A 21,815-nucleotide genomic window follows, 5' to 3' on the forward strand; every position below is an offset into this window, starting at 1 on the left:
CCCTCTCCTATCCCTATTAACTATTCTAATCCCTCCCCCCTGCTCCTATCCCTATTAACTATTCTAACCCCTCCCCCTTCTATCCCTATTAACTATTCTAACCCCTCCCCCGCTCCTATCCCTATTAACTATTCTAAACCCTCCCCCCGCTCCTATCCCTATTAAATATTCTAACCCCTACCCCTCTCCTATCCCTATTAACTATTCTAACCCCTCCCTCCACAGCCTTCCTTCTCCTGTACTGTGAACTCAGAATAGGGCACAGAGCATACCCACAGTACACTCCCATATCAGTCAGTAGGTGATGGGCACAGCCTTCCTTCTCCTGTACTGTGAACTCAGAATAGGGCACAGAGCATGACCACAGTACTCTCCCATATCAATCAGTAGGTGATGGGCACAGCCTTCCTTCTCCTGTACAGTGAACTCAGCACAGGAAACAGAGCATAACCACAGTACTCTCCCATATCAATCAGAAGTTAATGGACACAGCCTTCCTTCTCCTGTACTGTGAACTCGGCACAGGGCACAGAGCATGACCACAGTACTCTCCCATATCAATCAGTAGGTGATGGGCACAGCCTTCCTTCTACTGTACAGTGAACTCAGCACAGGGAACAGAGCATAACCACAGCACTCTCCCATATCAATCAGTAGGTGATGGGCACAGCCTTCTTTATTCTGTGCAGTGAACTCTTCACGGGACACAGAGCATAACCACAGTACTCTCCCATATCAATCAGTAGGTGATGGACACAGCCTTCCTTCTCCTGTACTGTGAACTCGGCACAGGGCACAGAGCATGCCCACAGTACGCTCCCACATAAGTCAGTAGGTGATGGGCACAGCCTTCCTTCTCCTCTACTGTGAACTCGGCACAGGGCACAGAGCATGACCACAGTACTCTCCCATATCAATCAGTAGGTGATGGGCACAGCCTTCCTTCTCCTGTACAGTGAACTCAGCACAGGGAACAGAGCATAACCACAGTACTCTTCCATAGCAATCAGTAGGTGATGGGCACAGCCTTCTTTCTTCTGTGCAGTGAACTCTTCACAGGACACAGAGCATAACCACAGTACTCTCCCATATAAGTCAGTAGGTGATGAGCGCAGCCTTCCTTCTCCCTTATCAAATTAGTATATTCGTTTTTAACGTTTTACTACTTTTGCACAATATAAGCATGTTATAAAATAAAGTAATATCTGTGTCGCCTCATTCTGAGAGAAACCTAGAATGTGTCTGTGGATTAGAACCATCTAGTCTGCCCAATATTCTAAATAATATGAATAGTCCCTGGCGCTATCTTATATGAAGGTTAGCCTTATGCCTATCCCTATTCTCTATGAAGGATAGCCGTATACCTATCTTATATGAAGGATAGCCTTATGCTTATCCCTATCTTATATGAAAGGTTGCCTTATACCTATCTATATCTTATATGAAGGATAGCCTTATACAGGAATGTGGAATTCCTAACAACCGATGCCCGGGACATGCAGTTCTGGGTGCCGGCCAGGTGAATTTTTCCGTCCCTTTGCCCGGCTTCGGGCAAGCGGGGCCGGACCTGACAAGCGCGGTGGCACTCGGCAGTGTGTATGGAGCGGGCTCCCGACTCCTGCCCGCTCCATACTCTGCAGCCCCCGGCTGTTCTCAGTAGCTGGGGGCCGCCGCTAATAGCCAGCATGCAGCGATTGCCGCGGCTGGCTATTAACCCTTTAGATCGCCGCTGTGAAAGCTGACAGCAGCATCTAAAGGGACATGTGAATGCTCCCTGGTGGGCTAGTGGGGTGGATCCCCCCCCATAGCGTGATCGCATGGGGGAGATCCATTATAGAGGTAGCCGGAGGGCTTACCTCTGTTCCCTGGTGTCTGTGGCTCTGTCATTGATGGATCCCGGCTGGACTAGGCTCTATCAATAGATCACAGAGCACACAGATCAATAGAGTTCAATAGAACTGATCTGTATGAGGAATCTAATGATTCCTCCTAAAAGTCTAATAAAGTGTAAAAAATTAATAAAGTTTAAATAAAAGTTTTAAATACACACATTAACCCATTACATGTTAAAAGTTCAAATCCCCCCTTTTCCTAAATAAAAACATGTAAACATAATAAAAATAAACATATTTAGTATCGCTGCGTGCGTAATTGGACGAATTATTACAATATTTCATTACGTATCCTGTACAGTAAATGACGTAAATGTAAAAAAAAATACCAAACCACAGAATTGCAATTTTTATAATATCCCAGAAAAAAAAAAGTTTAAAAACGATTAAATAGTCAGATCAATACCAAAATGGTACGGATACAAAAGACAGATTATGGCGCAAAAAATTAGCCCTCATACAGCCTGGTATGCGAAAAAAAAAAAGAAAAAAAGCAGGGGTCAAAAAATGGCAATACATTTTTTTTTAATTAGTAAAACATGACGGAAACTATACAAATCTGGTATCGCTGTAATCAGGCGACGTAAAGTATCAAAACAACATGTTATCTGACCACAAGGTAAATGGCGCAGAAAAGAAAACCACCAAATCTGCAAAATTATCTTTTACTATTTCAAGTTCACTTCACCAATTATATTTATATATTTTTTGGTTCGGAGAATATGTTATTGAAAAATGAAAAGGTGTCATTATAGTAGGTAGGTATCATTATAGTAGGTAGTTATGGATATTATAGGGCGAGGAGGAAAAAATAAGACTGTAAAAGTGAAAATTGGTCCAGAGAAGTGGATCGTTAGGAGGGACAAGTAGATTTTGCTCCGTTTTAGTCCCGTGGACAAGTAGTTTTTTTATTAAATTTCCACATCCCTACTTATACCTACCCCTATCTTATATGAAGGATAGCCCTATACCTATCCCTATCTTATATGAAGGATAGCCTTATACCTATCTCTATCTTATATGAAGGATAGCCTTATACCTATCTCTATCTTATATGAAGGATAGCCTTATACCTATCTCTATCTTATATGGAGGGTAGCCTTATACCTATCTCTATCTTATATGAAGGATAGCCTTATACCTATCTCTATCTTATATGAAGGATAGCCTTATACCTATCTCTATCTTATATGAAGGATATCCTTATACCTATCCCTATCTTATATGAAGGATAGCCTTATACCTATCTCTATCTTATATGAAGGATAGCCTTATACCTATCTCTATCTTATATGAAGGATAGCCTTATACCTATCTCTATCTTATATGAAGGATAGCCTTATACCTATCTCTATCTTATATGAAGGATATCCTTATACCTGTCCCTATCTTAGATGAAGGATAGCCTTATACCTATCTCTATCTTATATAAAGGATAGCCTTATACCTATCTATATCTTAGAGATAGATATAAGGCTATCCTTCATATAAGATATAGATAGGTATAAGGCTATCCTTTATATAAGATAGAGATAGGTATAAGGCTATCCTTCAAATAAGATAGAGATAGATATAAGGCTATCCTTCATATATCTTATTTGAAGGATAGCCTTATACCTATCTATATCTTATATGAAGGATGGCCTCATGTCTCTCCCTATCTTATATGAAGGATAGCCTTATACCTATCTCTATCTTATATGAAGGATAGCCTTATGCCTATCCCTATCTTATATGAAGGATAGCCTTATACCTATCCCTATCTTATATGAAGGAAAGCCTTATGCCAATTCCTATTTTATATGAAGGATTAGCCTTATGCCTATTCCTATTGTATATGAAGGATAGCCTTATACCTATCTTATATGAAGGATAGTCTTATATCTAGCCCTATCTTATATGAAGGATAGTCTTATGTCTAGCCCTATCTTATATGAAGGATAGCCTTATGCCAATGTCTATTTTACATAAAGGATAGCTTAATGCTTATATCAAGGATAGCCTTATGCCTATATCTTATATTAAGGATAGCCTAATGCCTATCCCATGCTTACAGCCACCACTTCAGCAGGGAGGCTATCCCATGCATCCACTACTCTCTTAGTAAAGTAATACTTCCTGATATTACTTTTATTTTGAGAACTTGTTTTTATTATTGGATGTTTTTATTAGTACCATTTTGGGGTACATTTTTTATTTTTTACAGTAAAATGAAAATTTTTTGTACAGATTTCTACAATTGTGGTGTTACCAAATACGTAGTTCTGTGGAGCTATTTAAAAGGAAATTAACAAAAAAAATGCTTTTTTATTTTGAGGAGGAGATAAAAAAAACAAAACGTTATAAAGGTTGTATTATCGCTCAAGCTCAGATTTTTTGGGCAGATACTGATTTTATGGGTGAAGACAAAACAGGCAATATGGTGGTCTGCCAAATATCTGAGGGAAGATTATATGCGTGAGAGAAGAAGAGGACTCAGAAATGCTGTGAACATTTCCTGGGGTTTTCATTTTAACTTTACCCGGGAATTAAAGTAGAACTAAAAATGACTATACCAGCAAGATAGGCAATATGGAAGCCACCCAGCTTTTCCTCAGTCTGGAATGGCTTGAGCACTGAAGCTGGGAATCTGTCACTATATAATAAGCTGCATACTGGGGGCCGTTATATGGTCACCATTCCAGCTCCCACACACCGGTCACCCTACTTTACCAGAAACTGACATTACAAATTCTTGTCAACTTGACAGTAGACGACATCGCAGGATCTTACAAATATCAGAGATTTTCCCTTCATACACGTCGTCTTCTTTAATGTGTTAAAGATCTCAGCTCCCGAGTAGGATATATAAATGGTGACACCAAATTCCCGGACTATGCAGAGTCCTCATCACACAATACCAGGAGATACCAGATCTACACCCAGAAGGACACGGTGAGGGGCAGAAACATCAGGAGGGGTATACAGCCGGGGCAGAAAACACTGGGCGATCATCTGTGGAGGGGAATGAGATCTGCTCTGTGGTCGTGATGCCCTCACAATGTCTAAGGGGTTCATTTCTTAAAGGAGTTATCCCACCAGACATTCTGTGTATTCTCACAATATGTAAGAAAGAAGCATTTCTACAGTAATAAAGAATAAATAAATCTGTTTCTATTATGAGAATAGTGTTACATTGATGTCAGTGGTAGCACCCCCTCTGGTTCCGTGTTTTGCAGTGTCCAGTGATGGACACACAAATTTCGGTGCGGCCTTCCCAACAGGCACATTGATACCTGTGTAGAGATTTGTACATCATAACAAAGGGAGAGAACTAGGGCTACACAGAAATTCATAGAGAATTAATGTATGTGTAGAAGTATTTCCTCGCCATCTACGTATACAAGCTTATAGAAGTGCGTAAAGGAAGTATATAAAGCACAGATAATAAAGAAGATAAATTGTTTGAGGCAGCAGAGAAGAAAATTCTGCAGAGATTCAGTCTAATAGCTCCATGTGAGATCTCTGCAGCTGAGGGACTACGTTCTGTGTGGGTCAGTGGAGGAAGACAGGAGAACAGAGCTCTTGTGAGGCCGGTTACGTTCACATATAGTAGTTTGGGAATGGCAAAAATGGCAATAGTAAAATGGTACTTTGTGCGTACATACATTAATTTGACAGCTGTACTATTTATGGCTGTGAAGGTCATGGTCATTCTGTTTTACTTCCATAGAGATTTGGTGGCCCAGCAAAGTTTTTTTTCCAGAGGAGTCAGGTTGTATAAAGGGTTTGCTGGAACTGTAATGTGAATTTCAGGTGCTGAAGGCCAAGGTGTTTTCTACATTTCACAAGTATTTTTCATTATTTGCATACACTGAGGTCAACAGCATGTACAGGGTTAATTTGTTTGTATGTTACATTTCTTGTTCAGTTGAACAAGGATCTAGTCACATGTAGCACTCCTAGTCAATGATTGCAGAAGCCTGTCCCAAATCCACCCCCCTAGCCTGGGAATAAAGGTGGACATTGATCTTTTCTGGTTAGTTCTGAGTGGTGTAACTATAGGGGTTGCAGAGGTAACAGTCGCTCCGGGGCACTGGTGCCCAGGAGAACCTAAAGCACATTTACCGCATTAGAGACCAGTATTATAAATGGCACCTGGTAGACAGGGGGCCAGGAGCAAATCTTGCATTAGGGCCCAGAATCTACAAATTACGCACCTGGTTCTGCTTTGGCCATAGCTGGGAACACATGATAGTCCCTTAGCTCTATTATACTTCCTTCTGAGACTAAATTTTGTGATCCTAGGTACTGCTAATGTCAGGCATACTTCCTATGTAAGGACCTTGCTATGTTTTTTTTTATTGGCCTCCGGTCAGACCAGTGCATTGTCTACCACATCAGGGACTTCTGGATACGTTTCTCCAAGTGTTGTGTCACATTCTCCCACAAAATACAAACTAAAGTGAAGTCCTTAGTTTGCATTTCCCCGCGGTCGCCTACTGTTTCTGTAATTTGGGCATAAAGCTAGAGCAGTGTTTCTCAACCATTGTGCCACCAGCCTTTGGCTGTCAGGGTTTGCTGGATGTTGTAGTTCTTAAACAGCTGGAGGTCCATTGGTTGGGAAACGCTGAGCTAGAGTATGAGGGAGCTGTTACATCTATCGGATTTCTTCACGTACACGTGCCAAGGCTCCACAGGTTTACTTCTCCAGTATATCTGTGTAAGAAGTTTAGTTTAGGTCCAGTTCATGACAACTTGGACAATCTAGAATTAGTGGGGTCCATGGATTTGTCATGGCCAAAGACCGACACCAAGATCAACTACAAGGGAAAACCAGGAGTCCAAAACAAATACCACAAAATGAACTATAGAACGGATGACTGAAGGACGTCACTGTATTATCCCATTTTTCCTCAATCTGTTTAGTCGTATATTTAGCAGAGAAATGTAACTCTTGGTGAGATCCCCCATATTCAGTGCTGACCCCCAGGGGTTAACGCAATGCTCTGTACCTGTATGGTTCTGTGTCGGATCTCCTCCGGGGATGGCAGATAACCCTGATCCCAGCCATTTAACCCCTCAGATGCTGCAATCAATCTAAGTGGTTAGACACAGGGAGGGGGCTAACTCAGTAAATATAATAAAAAATATATAATTTATTGTGCCAATAATCATTCACATCACAATTTTAACATACGTTTTGTATCATTTTTTTCTCCCCAAAAAATGGGAAACAAAAACTGACAAACCATAAGTATTTTTATAGTAAGTAATTTTACTGCATCACTGTAATGCCGGCCAATCAGGGCTTCCGGCGGGGAATATGAAGTTACAGCGCAGAGATGTTCTATTCTTTACATCACTGGCATGCTGCCCGCTTCCCTGGTTTATAAGTTAGGATCGCAGTGGATCTCAGGAGTGAGATTGGTCCCTCTACTACTACTCCCAACATGGAACAGACTGTTCCTTGATGGGAATTGTAGTTCAAGTGCTACTGCAGTCACCAGAGCAGCCGGCAGACTCCCCCAGCCGAGGGATGTGCAGAAGTCGTCCCTCAGCGCTGCGGCACTACAAACATCATACCTGGACAAAAACCAACACAACCTGGTACATTTAGTTGTGTAAGTTTTTGTATTGGTGGTCAAATAGAAAACCGTATATGGCAACTGTATAGCAAAAATGTAATGTGAATGCACCCTTACAGAAGGTTTTTTTTTTGTAAATCCAACTTTCCAAATAAAAAAAAGGAATAAAAAAAAAAAAAAAAAAAATACAAAGGAATGAAATCTACAAAACACGTTCTGCAATAAAACAAGAGCTCAGACCGATCCCTACAGGAAAACAAAAGCTATGGCTCTTAGAATTCAGAAAAGTGGAATTATGGTAAAAAAGTTGTGAAATATTAGACACATATATGGATTCATTTGTTACTGTATCACCCCCCAGATTGATAAAAATAAAAGATTTTCTAGGACATTACATAAATACAACATGTAAATTCCAAGATATCTGTGTGGACGGAAATGGCTGAATCAATACAGGCAACAATTACTGACCAAACACAATTCATCTGAAACTGTACAATACCAAGTAAAAAACGTAGAAGAAGCGTCTGTTCTGTATGTTATCTAATCCATTATGATCCACACCAGGAGTGGAAGGAGCGTCTGTTCTGTATATTATCTAATCCATAATGATCCACACTTGTAGAAGAAGAAGAAGCGTCTGTTCTGTATATTATCTAATCCATTATGATCCACACCAGGAGTGAAAGAAGCGTCTGTTCTGTATATTATCTAATCCATTATGATCCACACCAGTAGTGGAAGAAGCTTCTGTTCTGTATGTTATCTAATCCATTATGATCCACACCAGTAGTGGAAGAAGCTTCTGTTCTGTATATTATCTAATCCATTATGATCCACACCAGGAGTGGAAGAAGCGTCTGTTCTGTATATTATCTAATCCATAATGATCCACACTTGTAGAAGAAGAAGAAGCGTCTGTTCTGTATATTATCTAATCCATTATGATCCACACCAGTAGTGGAAGAAGCTTCTGTTCTGTATATTATCTAATCCATTATGATCCACACCAGGAGTGAAAGAAGCGTCTGTTCTGTATATTATCTAATCATTATGATCCACACCAGTAGTGGAAGAAGCTTCTGTTCTGTATATTATCTAATCCATTATGATCCACACCAGTAGTGGAAGAAGCTTCTGTTCTGTATATTATCTAATCCATTATGATCCACACCAGGAGTGGAAGAAGCGTCTGTTCTGTATATTATCTAATCCATTATGATCCACACCAGGAGTGAAAGAAGCGTCTGTTCTGTATATTATCTAATCATTATGATCCACACCAGTAGTGGAAGAAGCTTCTGTTCTGTATATTATCTAATCCATTATGATCCACACCAGTAGTGGAAGAAGCTTCTGTTCTGTATATTATCTAATCCATTATGATCCACACCAGGAGTGGAAGAAGCGTCTGTTCTGTATATTATCTAATCCATTATGATCCACACCAGTAGTGGAAGAAGCTTCTGTTCTGTATGTTATCTAATCCATTATGATCCACACCAGGAGTGGAAGAAGCGTCTGTTCTGTATATTATCTAATCCATAATGACCACACTTGTAGAAGAAGAAGAAGCGTCTGTTCTGTATATCATCTAATCCATTATGATCCACACTAGTAGAAGTGTCTGTTCTGTATATTAACTAATCTAGAGTTCTATGAAAATATTTAGGCACCCCAGAAAATTTCCATGATTTTCATTTTATAAATAATTGTGCTTTTGGATCAATGCAGAGTCTAGAGATTAGGGAAGTTACATTAATTTGATTCGTCACAAACTACTCGGCTCGGCGTTTGCTGACTTTATCCTGCATAAATTAGTTCAGCTTTCTGGTGCTCCGGTGGCTGGAGAAGGTGGATACAGTCCTAGGAGAGTCTCCAGCCACCGGAGCACCTGAAAGCTGAACTAATTTATGCAGGATAAAGTCAGCAACCCCCTGAGCCGAGAAGTTAGTGACGAATCGAATCACTGTAAGTTTGCTTATCTCTAGTAGAGTCACTTGAGATGCAAACACATTTAAACAAGCCAGCTTCATTTTGTAAGAAGGTGCTGTGGACTGATGAAACAAAGTTGGAGTTATTTGGTCATAACAAGGGGCATCATGTTGTGGAATGGCCATCCCAGTCCCCAGGCGTAAATATCATTGACAGTCTGTGGTGTGATGTAAAGCCGCCATCCATGCTCGGCCACCATCAAGCCGAACTGAACTGGAAATGTTTGGTCCAAAATATCTTCAACTAGAATCCAGACTCTCCTTACAGCTAAAGGATGGAATTTCTGTAGGACGGGGTCAGTACTTTCCTCAGGGAGAGGACACCACTTCTGGTGTAAAACGGAGATTCAAGTAGGCCATATAGCACTCTGCGGGCTCCTGGGTAAAAAAATATGCAAATCAGCTCATCACACCACCTTCACAGGTAGTGTGTCCTGCAAACAGCTCAGGCTCCAGTTAAGAAGTCTCAGAACTAATTGGGATTTATGCCAAGCCAGAACTCTCTCCAGAAGGAGAGAGGACCCATCTGCAGACAGCTGTTTCGGGGTGTTTGCCCCTTGTCAGTACAGACCAGGGTTATCTGGTTTGGCTGAGGTGAGAGGCCTGTGACTAGTTAAACGGGGTCAGTACTTTCAACAGGGAGAGGACGCCTAAAGTAGGAGAAACTAAATATTAGTAGGATATTTATATTAGGGCCCAAATTTATTCACCTGCAGATTTTCTGTTCATACAATAAGCCTCATTTTATTACTGAAATATTACTGTTTCTCTTATACTTGATAGCTCAAAATTAAATTGCTGACATAAACCCCCCAATTATTTATAAATTAAAATGCAAGGGGGCCTAAACTTTTGCATTTGACTGTATTACGATCCACATTAGGAGTAGAAGTAGGTTCTGTATATTATCTCATTCATTTCAATGTGCACCTGAATGTGGCTTCAAACTGCATCAGAAAAGGCCTATACAAAACTGCACTGTGTGAGAGCACCTCAGGGGTTAAATCATACCAGTTGTAAGAATATGTTGAGCAGAATCTAATATTCAATACTTTGCTGACACATTCAATATTTTGCTGCATTTTCCTGTTTTCACAATAAGAACCATAATTGTCTGTGTGATCAGTGCTTCAAGGGTTAAGAGATCCTTTCTTACTGTTAAAAAAAAAAATAATCTAATTTCTCTCTATCTCTCTGTATCTTTCTCTGTCTCCTCACTCTCTGTCTTGTTCTCTCTCTCCTCTGTCTCCCTCTCTCTCTTTCTTTTTCTCTTTTTGCTTCCTAAGACGACATATCCCCATTTTGGAGCCCAGTTTGTGGACTTTGTTGTGCACTGCAGCTGTGGTCCTTCTCCCTCTGGTATAAGTTGTAGCTGTCACCCTTCTTGCCCTGGTATAAGCTGCAGCTGTCACCCTTCTTGTCCTGGTATAAGCTGCAGCTGTGGTCCTTCTCCCTCTGGTATAAGTTGTAGCTGTCACCCTTCTTGCCCTGGTATAAGATGCAGCTGTCACCCTTCTTGCCCTGGTATAAGCTGCAGCTGTCACCCTTCTTGCCCTGGTATAAGTTGTAGCTGTCACCCTTCTTGTCCTGGTATAAGCTGCAGCTGTCATCCTTCTTGCCCTGGTATAAGCTGCAGCTGTCACCCTTCTTGCCCTGGTATAAGTTGTAGCTGTCACCCTTCTTGTCCTGGTATAAGCTGCAGCTGTCATCCTTCTTGCCCTGGTATAAGCTGCAGCTGTCACCCTTCTTGCCCTGGTATAAGCTGCAGCTGTCACCCTTCCTGCCCTGGTATAAGTTGCAGCTGTCACCCTTCTTGCCCTGGTATATGCTGCAGCTGTCTCCCTTCTTGCCCTGGTATAAGCTGCAGCTGTCACCCTTCTTGCCCTGGTATAAGCTGCAGCTGTCACCCTTCTTGCCCTGGTATAAGTTGCAGCTGTCACCCTTCTTGCCCTGGTATAAGTTGCAGCTGTCACCCTTCTTGCCCTGGTATAAGCTGCAGCTGTCACCCTTCTTGCCCTGGTATAAGCTGCAGCTGTCACCCTTCTTGCCCTGGTATAAGCTGCAACTGTCACCCTTCTTGCCCTGGTATAAGCAGCAGCTGTCACCCTTCTTGCCCTGGTATAAGTTGCAGCTGTCACCCTTCTTGCCCTGGTATAAGCTGCATCTGTCACCCTTCTTGCCCTGTTATTAGCTGCAGCTGTCACCCTTCTTGCCCAGGTATAAGTTGCAGCTGTTGCCCTGGTATAAGTTGCAGCTCTCGCCCTTCTTGCCCTGGTATAAACTGCAGCTCTCGCCCTTCTTGCCCTGGTATAAGCTGCAGCTGTCACCCTTCTTGCCTTGCAGCTGTCACCCTTCTGCCCAGGTATAAGCTGTAGCTGTCACCCTTCTTGCCCTGGTATAAGCTGCAGCTGTCACCCTTCGTGCCCTGGTATAAATTGCAGCTGTCACCCTTCTTGCCCTGGTATAAGCTGCAGCTGTCACCCTTCCTGCCCTGGTATAAGTTGCAGCTGTCTCCCTTCTTGCCCTGGTAAAAGCTGTGGCCCTTCTGCCCTGGTATAAGCTGCAGCTGTCACCCTTCTTGCCCTGGTAAAAGCTGCAGCTGTCACCCTTCTTGCCCTGGTATAAGCTGCAGCTGTCATCCTTCTTTCCCTGGTATAAGCTGCAGCTGTCATCCTTCTTGCCCTGGTATAAGTTGCAGCTGTCACCCTTCTTGCCCTGGTATAAGTTGCAGCTGTCACCCTTCTTGCCCTGGTATAAGCTGCAGCTGTCATCCTTCTTTCCCTGGTATAAGTTGCAGCTGTCATCCTTCTTGCCCTGGTATAAGTTGCAGCTGTCACCCTTCTTGCCCTGGTATAAGTTCCAGCTGTCACCCTTCTTGCGCTGGTATAAGCTGCAGCTGTCACCCTTCTTGCCCTGGTATAAGCTGCAGCTGTCACCATTCTTTCCCTGGTATAAGTTGCAGCTGTCACCCTTCTTGCCCTGGTATAAATTGCAGCTGTCATCCTTCTTGCCCTGGTATAAACTGCAGCTGTCATCCTTCTTGCCCTGGTATAAGCTGCAGCTGTCACCATTCTTTCCCTGGTATAAGCTGCAGCTGTCATCCTTCTTGCCCTGGTATAAGCTGCAGCTGTCACCCTTCTTGCCCTGGTATAAGCTGCAGCTGTCATCCTTCTTGCCCTGGTATAAGCTGCAGCTCTCACCCTTCCTGCCCTGGTATAAGTTGTAGCTGTCACCCTTCTTGCCCTGGTATAAGCTGTCACCCTTCTTGCCCTGGTATAAACTGCAGCTGTCACCCTTCTTGTCCTGGTATAAGCTGCAGCTGTCATCCTTCTTGCCCTGGTATAAGCTGCAGCTGTCACCCTTCTTGTCCTGGTATAAGCTGCAGCTGTCACCCTTCTTGCCCTGGTATATGCTGCAGCTGTCACCCTTCTTGTCCTGGTATAAGCTGCAGCTGTCACCCTTCTTGCCCTGGTATAAGCTGCAGCTGTCACCCTTCCTGCCCTGGTATAAGTTGTAGCTGTCACCCTTCTTGCCCTGGTATAAGCTGTCACCCTTCTTGCCCTGGTATAAGCTGCAGCTGTCACCCTTCTTGTCCTGGTATAAGCTGCAGCTGTCACCCTTCTTGCCCTGGTATAAGCTGCAGCTGTCACCCTTCCTGCCCTGGTATAAGTTGTAGCTGTCACCCTTCTTGCCCTGGTATAAGCTGCAGCTGTCATCCTTCTTGCCCTGGTATAAGCAGCAGCTGTCACCCTTCTTGCCCTGGTATAAGCTGCAGCTGTCACCCTTCTTGCCCTGGTATAAATTGCAGCTGTCACCCTTCTTGCCCTGGTATAAGCTGCAGCTGTCACCCTTCTTGTCCTGGTATAAGCAGCAGCTGTCACCCTTCTTGCCCTGGTATAAGCTGCAGCTGTCACCCTTCTTGCCCTGGTATAAGTTGCAGCTGTCACCCTTCTTTCCCTGGTATAAGCTGCAGCTGTCATCCTTCTTGCCCTGGTATAAGTTGCAGCTGTCACCCTTCTTGCCCTGGTATAAGCTGCAGCTGTCATCCTTCTTGCCCTGGTATAAGTTGCAGCTGTCACCCTTCTTGCCCTGGTATAAGTTGCAGCTGTCATCCTTCTTGCCCTGGTATAAGCTGCAGCTGTCACCCTTCTTGCCCTGGTATAAGTTGCAGCTGTCACCCTTCTTGCCCTGGTATAAGCTGCAGCTGTCACCCTTCTTGCCCTGGTATAAGTTGCAGCTGTCACCCTTCCTGCCCTGGTATAAGCTGCAGCTGTCACCCTTCCTGTCCTGGTATAAGTTGTAGCTGTCACCCTTCTTGCCCTGGTATAAGATGCAGCTGTCACCCTTCTTGCCCTGGTATAAATTGCAGCTGTCACCCTTCTTGCCCTGGTATAAGCTGCAGCTGTCACCCTTCTTGTCCTGGTATAAGCAGCAGCTGTCACCCTTCTTGCCCTGGTATAAGCTGCAGCTGTCACCCTTCTTGCCCTGGTATAAGTTGCAGCTGTCACCCTTCTTGCCCTGGTATAAGCTGCAGCTGTCACCCTTCTTGCCCTGGTATAAGCTACAGCTGTCACCCTTCTTGCCCTGGTATAAGCTGCAGCTGTCACCCTTCTTGTCCTGGTATAAGCTGCAGCTGTCATCCTTCTTGCCCTGGTATAAGATGCAGCTGTCATCCTTCTTTCCCTGGTATAAGCTGCAGCTGTCACCCTTCCTGCCCTGGTATAAGCTGCAGCTGTCACCCTTCTTGCCCTGGTATAAGCTACAGCTGTCACCCTTCTTGCCCTGGTATAAGCTGCAGCTGTCACCCTTCTTGCCCTGGTATAAGCTACAGCTGTCACCCTTCTTGCCCTGGTATAAGCTGCAGCTGTCTCCCTTCTTGCCCTGGTATAAGCTGCAGCTGTCATCCTTCTTGCCCTGGTATAAGTTGCAGCTGTCACCCTTCTTGCCCTGGTATAAGCTGCAGCTGTCATCCTTCTTGCCCTGGTATAAGTTGCAGCTGTCACCCTTCTTGCCCTGGTATAAGCTGCAGCTGTCACCCTTCTTGCCCTGGTATAAGCTGCAGCTGTCATCCTTCTTGCCCTGGTATAAGTTGCAGCTGTCACCCTTCTTGCCCTGGTATAAGCTGCAGCTGTCACCCTTCTTGCCCTGGTATAAGCTGCAGCTGTCACCCTTCTTGCCCTGGTATAAGCTGCAGCTGTCATCCTTCTTGCCCTGGTATAAGTTGCAGCTGTCACCCTTCCTGCCCTGGTATAAGCTGCAGCTGTCACCCTTCTTGCCCTGGTATAAGATGCAGCTGTCACCCTTCCTGCCCTGGTATAAGCTGCAGCTGTCACCCTTCTTGTCCTGGTATAAGCTGCAGCTGTCACCCTTCTTGCCCTGGTATAAGTTGCAGCTGTCACCCTTCCTGCCCTGGTATAAGCTTCAGCTGTCACCCTTCTTGCCCTGGTATAAGCTGCAGCTGTCACCCTTCTTGCCCTGGTATAAGCTGCAGCTGTCATCCTTCTTGCCCTGGTATAAGTTGCAGCTGTCACCCTTCCTGCCCTGGTATAAGCTGCAGCTGTCACCCTTCTTGCCCTGGTATAAGATGCAGCTGTCACCCTTCCTGCCCTGGTATAAGCTGCAGCTGTCACCCTTCTTGTCCTGGTATAAGCTGCAGCTGTCACCCTTCTTGCCCTGGTATAAGCTGCAGCTGTCACCCTTCTTGTCCTGGTATAAGCTGCAGCTGTCACCCTTCTTGCCCTGGTATAAGTTGCAGCTGTCACCCTTCTTGCCCTGGTATAAGCTGCAGCTGTCACCCTTCTTGCCCTGGTATATGCTGTGGCCCTTCTTACCCTGGTGAGGGGCAGGGAAGGTGCAGTCCTCCTTCCAGCAGAGGGAAGAATCCTTCCCTCCTGGCCCAGTCAGCAGCCCTCCCCCTCTTGCTCTTCCTGTTTGGTTAGTCAGTAGTCAGTGCAGACTACAGCTGTTTATAATCCCCAGCGCCTCTCCACGCCCTCTGGCCCTCAGCCTGCTTCTCTCTCCCTTTCCCTCTCCCTTTTTTGCAATGTACTAACAATCTCCCCTCTGATTGGTGTTATATTTGTCTCTGTAATTCTTGCAGCCAATTGAGCCGGGAGAGGAGCTCTTAGTCTGGTACAATGGAGTAGACAACCCCGAGGTAGCAGCTGCCATAGAGGAGGAGAGAGCTGCCAGCCACAGGAGCAAGAGGAGCTCGCCCAAATCCAGGAGGGGTAAGCTGGGCTGAGAGGAGGGGGAGGCGGGGGTCTCCATGCTGTGTGTGTGCCTGCATGTCGCTGTGACCTTTCCCAGACTGCACTGTCTGCATGTATTCTTGTAGCTTCCACCATGGCTGAATCATATGATGTGCCAGCTCTGCAGATTCCGCGCCCTCCCCTTCCTACTGCAGCCAGAAAGGGCCTGGATTGTTGGCTCCTTCTTGTATTGGTCTGGCTCTGCTGTGCGGTGAGCTGGGTGTCAGGTTTATACAGGAGTTAGGGTGGCAAGTGAAGTTCAGACGGTGGCTTCATGGCTGATCTGGGAGACCGACAGCTTCATGCTATTCCGGTTAAACTGCAGATCGGACGGCGTCCCAGGATAGTAACAGAGCAGAGAGGGATCACGGGCCGGGATTATGGCTGTCCTCCTGGATCTCATCAGCTGTTCTGGTGTTTAATCACATTTCATTTACCAATGCTCGTCTGTCTGTGAAGTACGGTATACATTGTGCGTAGATCTCGTATGTGCTGTATATAGTGTTTATACCGTATATATAGATTATGTATGTATTGTGTAGATCATGGATCCGCTCTATACTGTATAGTGTGGTTATATATGTCATGTATACTATATATAGTGTGTGTATGCAGTATTTGTAGATATATATTACACTATATTTTAGTCTAGGACTGGCGTATACATATTTGCTACTGTATTTTGTTGTGTTCTACACATTTATTGTGTGTATACATAGTGTCAGTTAATACAATTATATTTTATAGTGTGTCCTGTGTGTAGTGTACATGTATACATTACGTTGGGGATAGTTTTTGTACAGCCGCTGGAGTAGGGCCTAGTGGGGGAACAAGGAAATGGTGATCTGTGAAGTATTTTAATGAGTTATTGAGATCTGTTGCTCAACTTCCTGAGAAGAAATGTGAAATTCCAATGTAAGCCGTCACATGTAATGACGCCAATATGTTACTAAACTGAGGCCAGATCCTCCGGTCAGGATTAGTCGCACTGTAATGTCCATGGATTGAGGTTGTCACTGACTAGAGATGAGGTGGTGACCCCCGGGGAGTCATCTGCACCAACTGACTGTCTGAGGCCAATCCCTACACTCAGACCCCAACCAATTGTAACTTTAGAAATGTCCCTGTGTCCTGAGATACTTTAAAAGGGTTGTCTGGTGGAATTTTTTTTTCCCCCCGAAATGCAGAGCTTAGTGTCTACACCAAGGGGAACTGACAGTGGATCTGGCCAATCGTTGGCCGAGGTGCCACAATAAGTGATTGGCTGAGCGGTGATGTGATGTCACATCTACAGGTCTGGCTACGAGGGCGCGGAGGCTGGGGACATATGAAAATAAAACATTCCATCAGGGAACCCTTTTAAGTCAGTTCTTGTATCTATACTTAAAGGGGTTCTCCACCATAAGGTGATTTTAGTATGTACCTGGCAGACAGTAATGGACATGCTTAGGAAGGATCTGCGCTTGTCTTGGGGCTAAATGGCTATGTCGTGAGATTACCATAACAATGTTTCTTTTTCTTTTTTGCCTACAAATCCCATAATTCCATTTTCCTCCCTCCCACACATCAACCACCCCACCCATTGAAACATTAATGAGCTGCATCCATTCAAAAGACCTGTGGTTTTCAATCAGGGTGCCTCCAGCTGTTGCATTAGTTTCAGATTGATCTATCTCCCACCAAGCGATCGCTCCACCCATTGAAGCAGACAGGCTCCCTGTCATCAGCTGATTAGTGAGTAAGGCCTCAGCCGCATTGCAACCTGGGAAAAGTCTGAGACAAGTCTTTAAATGCTGTTAACAATAAATATTGGGGTTAAAATCACAGAAGAATTGTGAGAAAGCATCACACACAGGTACAGACACTATATTATGAACTACACTTCAGCCCCTGTAGCATAGTCAAATAAAAAACATCTTGGAATACCCCTTTAATGACATTTTGTAATTTACCTGGATTTGTATATTTAACCTCGATTTATACAGCTTTTAAAGCAAAAGGGGAGAATAGCTCTGTACCTACGAAAGACTGACGAGGAGAAAAATCTTTTCCAGTTTTTCTCTGTGGTTGTTCCCCACCTGACTGAAAGTATTGTAACTTATCCTACAGATTCTGCAAAATGTTTAGAAGAAGATTCTGACCAAAATAATGCCATTAAATGGTTAAATCAGCGCTGTCATAAGGAAAACCTACTGATTTGTCGTAGAAATTGACTGACCATCGAGCCGGGAGAATTGTGCACTTAGCGTATACACGGAGTGGGGAATGAAGCTGCACTCTTCACTCTCGTCCCATGCAAGTCTACGTACCCTTGAGCTACAGAGTTGTAGGAGATTTAAACATATATTCTGCAGTTACGCTTTAAGTTCTGACAAATTGTAGCTCGAATACGAGGGATTGTGAATTTCTACTTTAGCTTGAAGAGGTTTTTACTTTTTGTCTTTGTGGTTTTGCCAATAATAAAGAAATATATGGTGTTCAGTGTCACTAAGTTTACTAAGGGTCCTGAATATATGATCCATTGGGGTTAAGGTCCTCAACATTCTTACAATGGGTTAAAATTTGAAGCTTGTGACCACCATAAAATCATGTATACATCCCCCATTTCAAGACACTCCAGAGCAATCATTGGGTAACAGTTCTAAAAATTGTCCCAGAGGCTGGGGGCATTTTTGAGGGGCAGATTTGGGGACCAGTGATCTAAAGGATCAGTGTTTGTTTAATGAGCCTTCTCTCAAGCTCTATAAAGATGCTGGCCCTTCTCGTATATAATAGTTGTCCACATATCATAAGGGGGGGGGGGGTGCTGTTGACTGGCCATGATCCCAGTGATCTGTCAGTGAATAAGCAATTCTTGTTCGTCTGCTGATCACAGAGTCTTTTACAAGGGGAAATATTAATCCCAATCAGCTCATAATCTCCCCCTCTGAAAGGCCCTTTTATGACCCAAAAACTTTTCCAGTGGGTTATGGTTCGAAAATTCTTCCAGTTACTTCAAAGAGAAACTAACGCTGTCTAATTCTTCTGCTAATCAGATCCATGATCAACCGGACCAGAGTCACATGTGAGCAAGAATGATCACAATTATGGACATTTATCAACGGGTTTAGTCAGGTTTTCTTTACTATAATTGTCGCAACTGCGACTACGCGATTTTTCGTGCGACATTTTGACTGGAAAGCGAGAAAAGCAAGTTTTTCAAACATTAACTACGTAGTAATACATTTAAAATGGACTACGGGTAGTCAGGTATTTATTAACTGCGACAGTCGCAACTGCGCCAAAAAAAAGTCGCAACAGGGTTAAAAATTTACTACATTTATTCCAGCTCAAATATGGAGAAGAAAAAGCTACTACCAAAGTAAAAAAGGAAAAATTGCTTACGTGAAAGAAAATTATCCACAGGCTGAAACCAGTTGATAAATAAGTCACACATAAGCAAAAAAAAAGTAAGGAAAAAAGTACTAAAAAAGAAGAATACATAAGCAAACCTTGATAAATGTCCCTCAATATGCTTCTCTTTTTAGGAGCAATCCCTTTACCGTAGGGTTAAGCTTTCATGCAGTTTCATATGGCACTAGTGACATTCTGAGCTGTCATAACACTTGGTCTCGCTTGTGACTAAGTAACTGGCAATGGGCAGTGTTTCCCTTATGTAGGTCATGGTGTTTATATGGTGTGTGATCTTGTATGCATAAGTAATGCTCAATTCTTGTACATCAGATACATCCTTCTTGCTGGAAATGACAGCTGGTTAGTGGATTATCTATTGACTGTGCGCTGGTCTCCATCAGATCCACTTCAGATCACAAGGACTGAGCTAAACCAGTCAAATCAGATCCACTACACCAGTCCCCAATGTGTTGTTACCATCAGATCCACTACACCAGTCCCCAATGTGTTGTTACCATCAGATCCACTACACCAGTCCCCAATGTGTTGGTCCCCATCAGATCCACTACACCAGTCCCCAATGTGTTGTTACCATCAGATCCACTACACCAGTCCCCAATGTGTTGTCACCATCTGATCCACTACACCAGTCCCCAATGTGTTGGTCCCCATCAGATCCACTACACCAGTCCCCAATGTGTTGTCACCATCTGATCCACTACACCAGGCCCCAATGTGTTGGTCACCATCAGATCCACTACACCAGGCCCCAATGTGTTGTCACCATCTGATCCACTACACCAGTCCCCAATGTGTCGTCACCATCAGATCCACTACACCAGTCCCCAATGTGTTGTCACCATCTGATCCACTACACCAGTCCCCAATGTGTTGTCACCATCTGATCCACTACACCAGTCCCCAATGTGTTGGTCACCATCTGATCCACTACACCAGTCCCCAATGTGTTGGTCACCATCAGATCCACTACACCAGTCCCCAATGTGTTGTCACCATCTGATCCACTACACCAGGCCCCAATGTGTTGGTCACCATCAGATCCACTACACCAGTCCCCAATGTGTTGGTCACCATCAGATCCACTACACCAGTCCCCAATGTGTTGTCACCATCTGATCCACTACACCAGTCCCCAATGTGTTGGTCACCATCAGATCCACTACACCAGTCCCCAATGTGTTGTCACCATCTGATCCACTACACCAGGCCCCAATGTGTTGGTCACCATCAGATCCACTACACCAGGCCCCAATGTGTTGGTCACCATCAGATCCACTACACCAGTCCCCAATGTGTTGTCACCATCTGATCCACTACACCAGTCCCCAATGTGTTGTCACCATCTGATCCACTACACCAGGCCCCAATGTGTTGGTCACCATCAGATCCACTACACCAGTCCCCAATGTGTTGTCACCATCTGATCCACTACACCAGGCCCCAATGTGTTGGTCACCATCAGATCCACTACACCAGTCCCCAATGTGTTGTCACCATCTGATCCACTACACCAGGCCCCAATGTGTTGGTCACCATCAGATCCACTACACCAGTCCCCAATGTGTTGGCATCTCTGTCTGGCTCTTATAGTGCTTTGAATTCTAATTTTACAATTTGAGTTCTAGACCATTTTTTCTAATGCTGAAGTGGAGTCATTAATTACGAATGAGACTTAAATGAGTTTTTCTGGGCTTAAATGATTGCTGGGATATCCTCAAGATTTGCTGGGCTATCCCTGGAGGATGGTGACACCCAGCCGATCGTGCCCACACTAAACAATGAACTGGGCTGGTAGCTGTGTAGTGGTGGTGCTAGAGTACTGCAGTTTAACCCCTTCAGGACGGAGCCCATTTTGGCCTTAAGGACCGGAGCGTTTTTTTGCACATCTGACCACTGTCACTTTAAACATTAATAACTCTGGAATGCTTTTAGTTATCATTCTGATTCCGAGATTGTTTTTTCGTGACATATTCTACTTTAACATAGTGGTAAATTTTTGTCGATACTTGCATCCTTTCTTGGTGAAAAATCCGTAAATTTGATGAAAAATTTGAAAATTTTGCATTTTTCTAACTTTGAAGCTCTCTGCTTGTAAGGAAAATGGATATTACGAATACATTTTTTTTGGGATCACATATACAATATGTCTACTTTATGTTTGCATCATAAAATTGATGAGTTTTTACTTTTGGAAGACACCAGAGGGCTTCAACGGTCAGCAGCAATTTTCCGATTTTTCACAAAATTTTCTAACTCAGTATTTTTCAGGGACCAGTTCAGGTTTGAAGTGGATTTGAAGGGTCTTCATATTAGAAATACCCCATAAATGACCCCATTATAAAAACTACACCCCCCAAAGTATTCAAAATGACATTCAGTCAGCATTTTAACCCTTTAGGTGTTTCACACGAATAGCAGCAAAGTGAAGGAGAAAATTCACAATCTTCATTTTTTACACTCACATGTTCTTGTAGACCCAATTTTTGAATTTTTACAAGGGGTAAAAGGACAAAATTTTTACTTGTATTTGTAGCCCAATTTCTCTCGAGTAAGGACATACCTCATATGTCTATGTAAATTGTTCGGTGGGCGCATTAGAGGGCTCAGAAGGGAAGGAGCGACAAGGGTATTTTGGAGAGTACGTTTTTCTGAAATGGTTTTTGGGGGGCATGTTACCTTTAGGAAGCCCTTATGGTG

At 43.9% G+C, this 21,815-nt stretch overlaps 1 protein-coding gene across 1 annotated transcript in view; it reads left to right on the forward strand.

Moving 5' to 3' along the window:
* Positions 1-21,815, forward strand: part of PRDM2 (PR/SET domain 2) — a 169,026-nt gene that overhangs the window by 81,500 nt on the left and 65,711 nt on the right. The window contains exon 5 of the mRNA XM_056553416.1: positions 15,554-15,683. Within this exon, the coding sequence (XP_056409391.1) occupies positions 15,554-15,683 (130 nt within the window). The remainder of the gene's footprint in view (positions 1-15,553; positions 15,684-21,815) is intronic.

Source organism: Hyla sarda, unplaced genomic scaffold, assembly GCF_029499605.1.
Source record: "Hyla sarda isolate aHylSar1 unplaced genomic scaffold, aHylSar1.hap1 scaffold_301, whole genome shotgun sequence".
NCBI lineage: Eukaryota > Metazoa > Chordata > Amphibia > Anura > Hylidae > Hyla > Hyla sarda.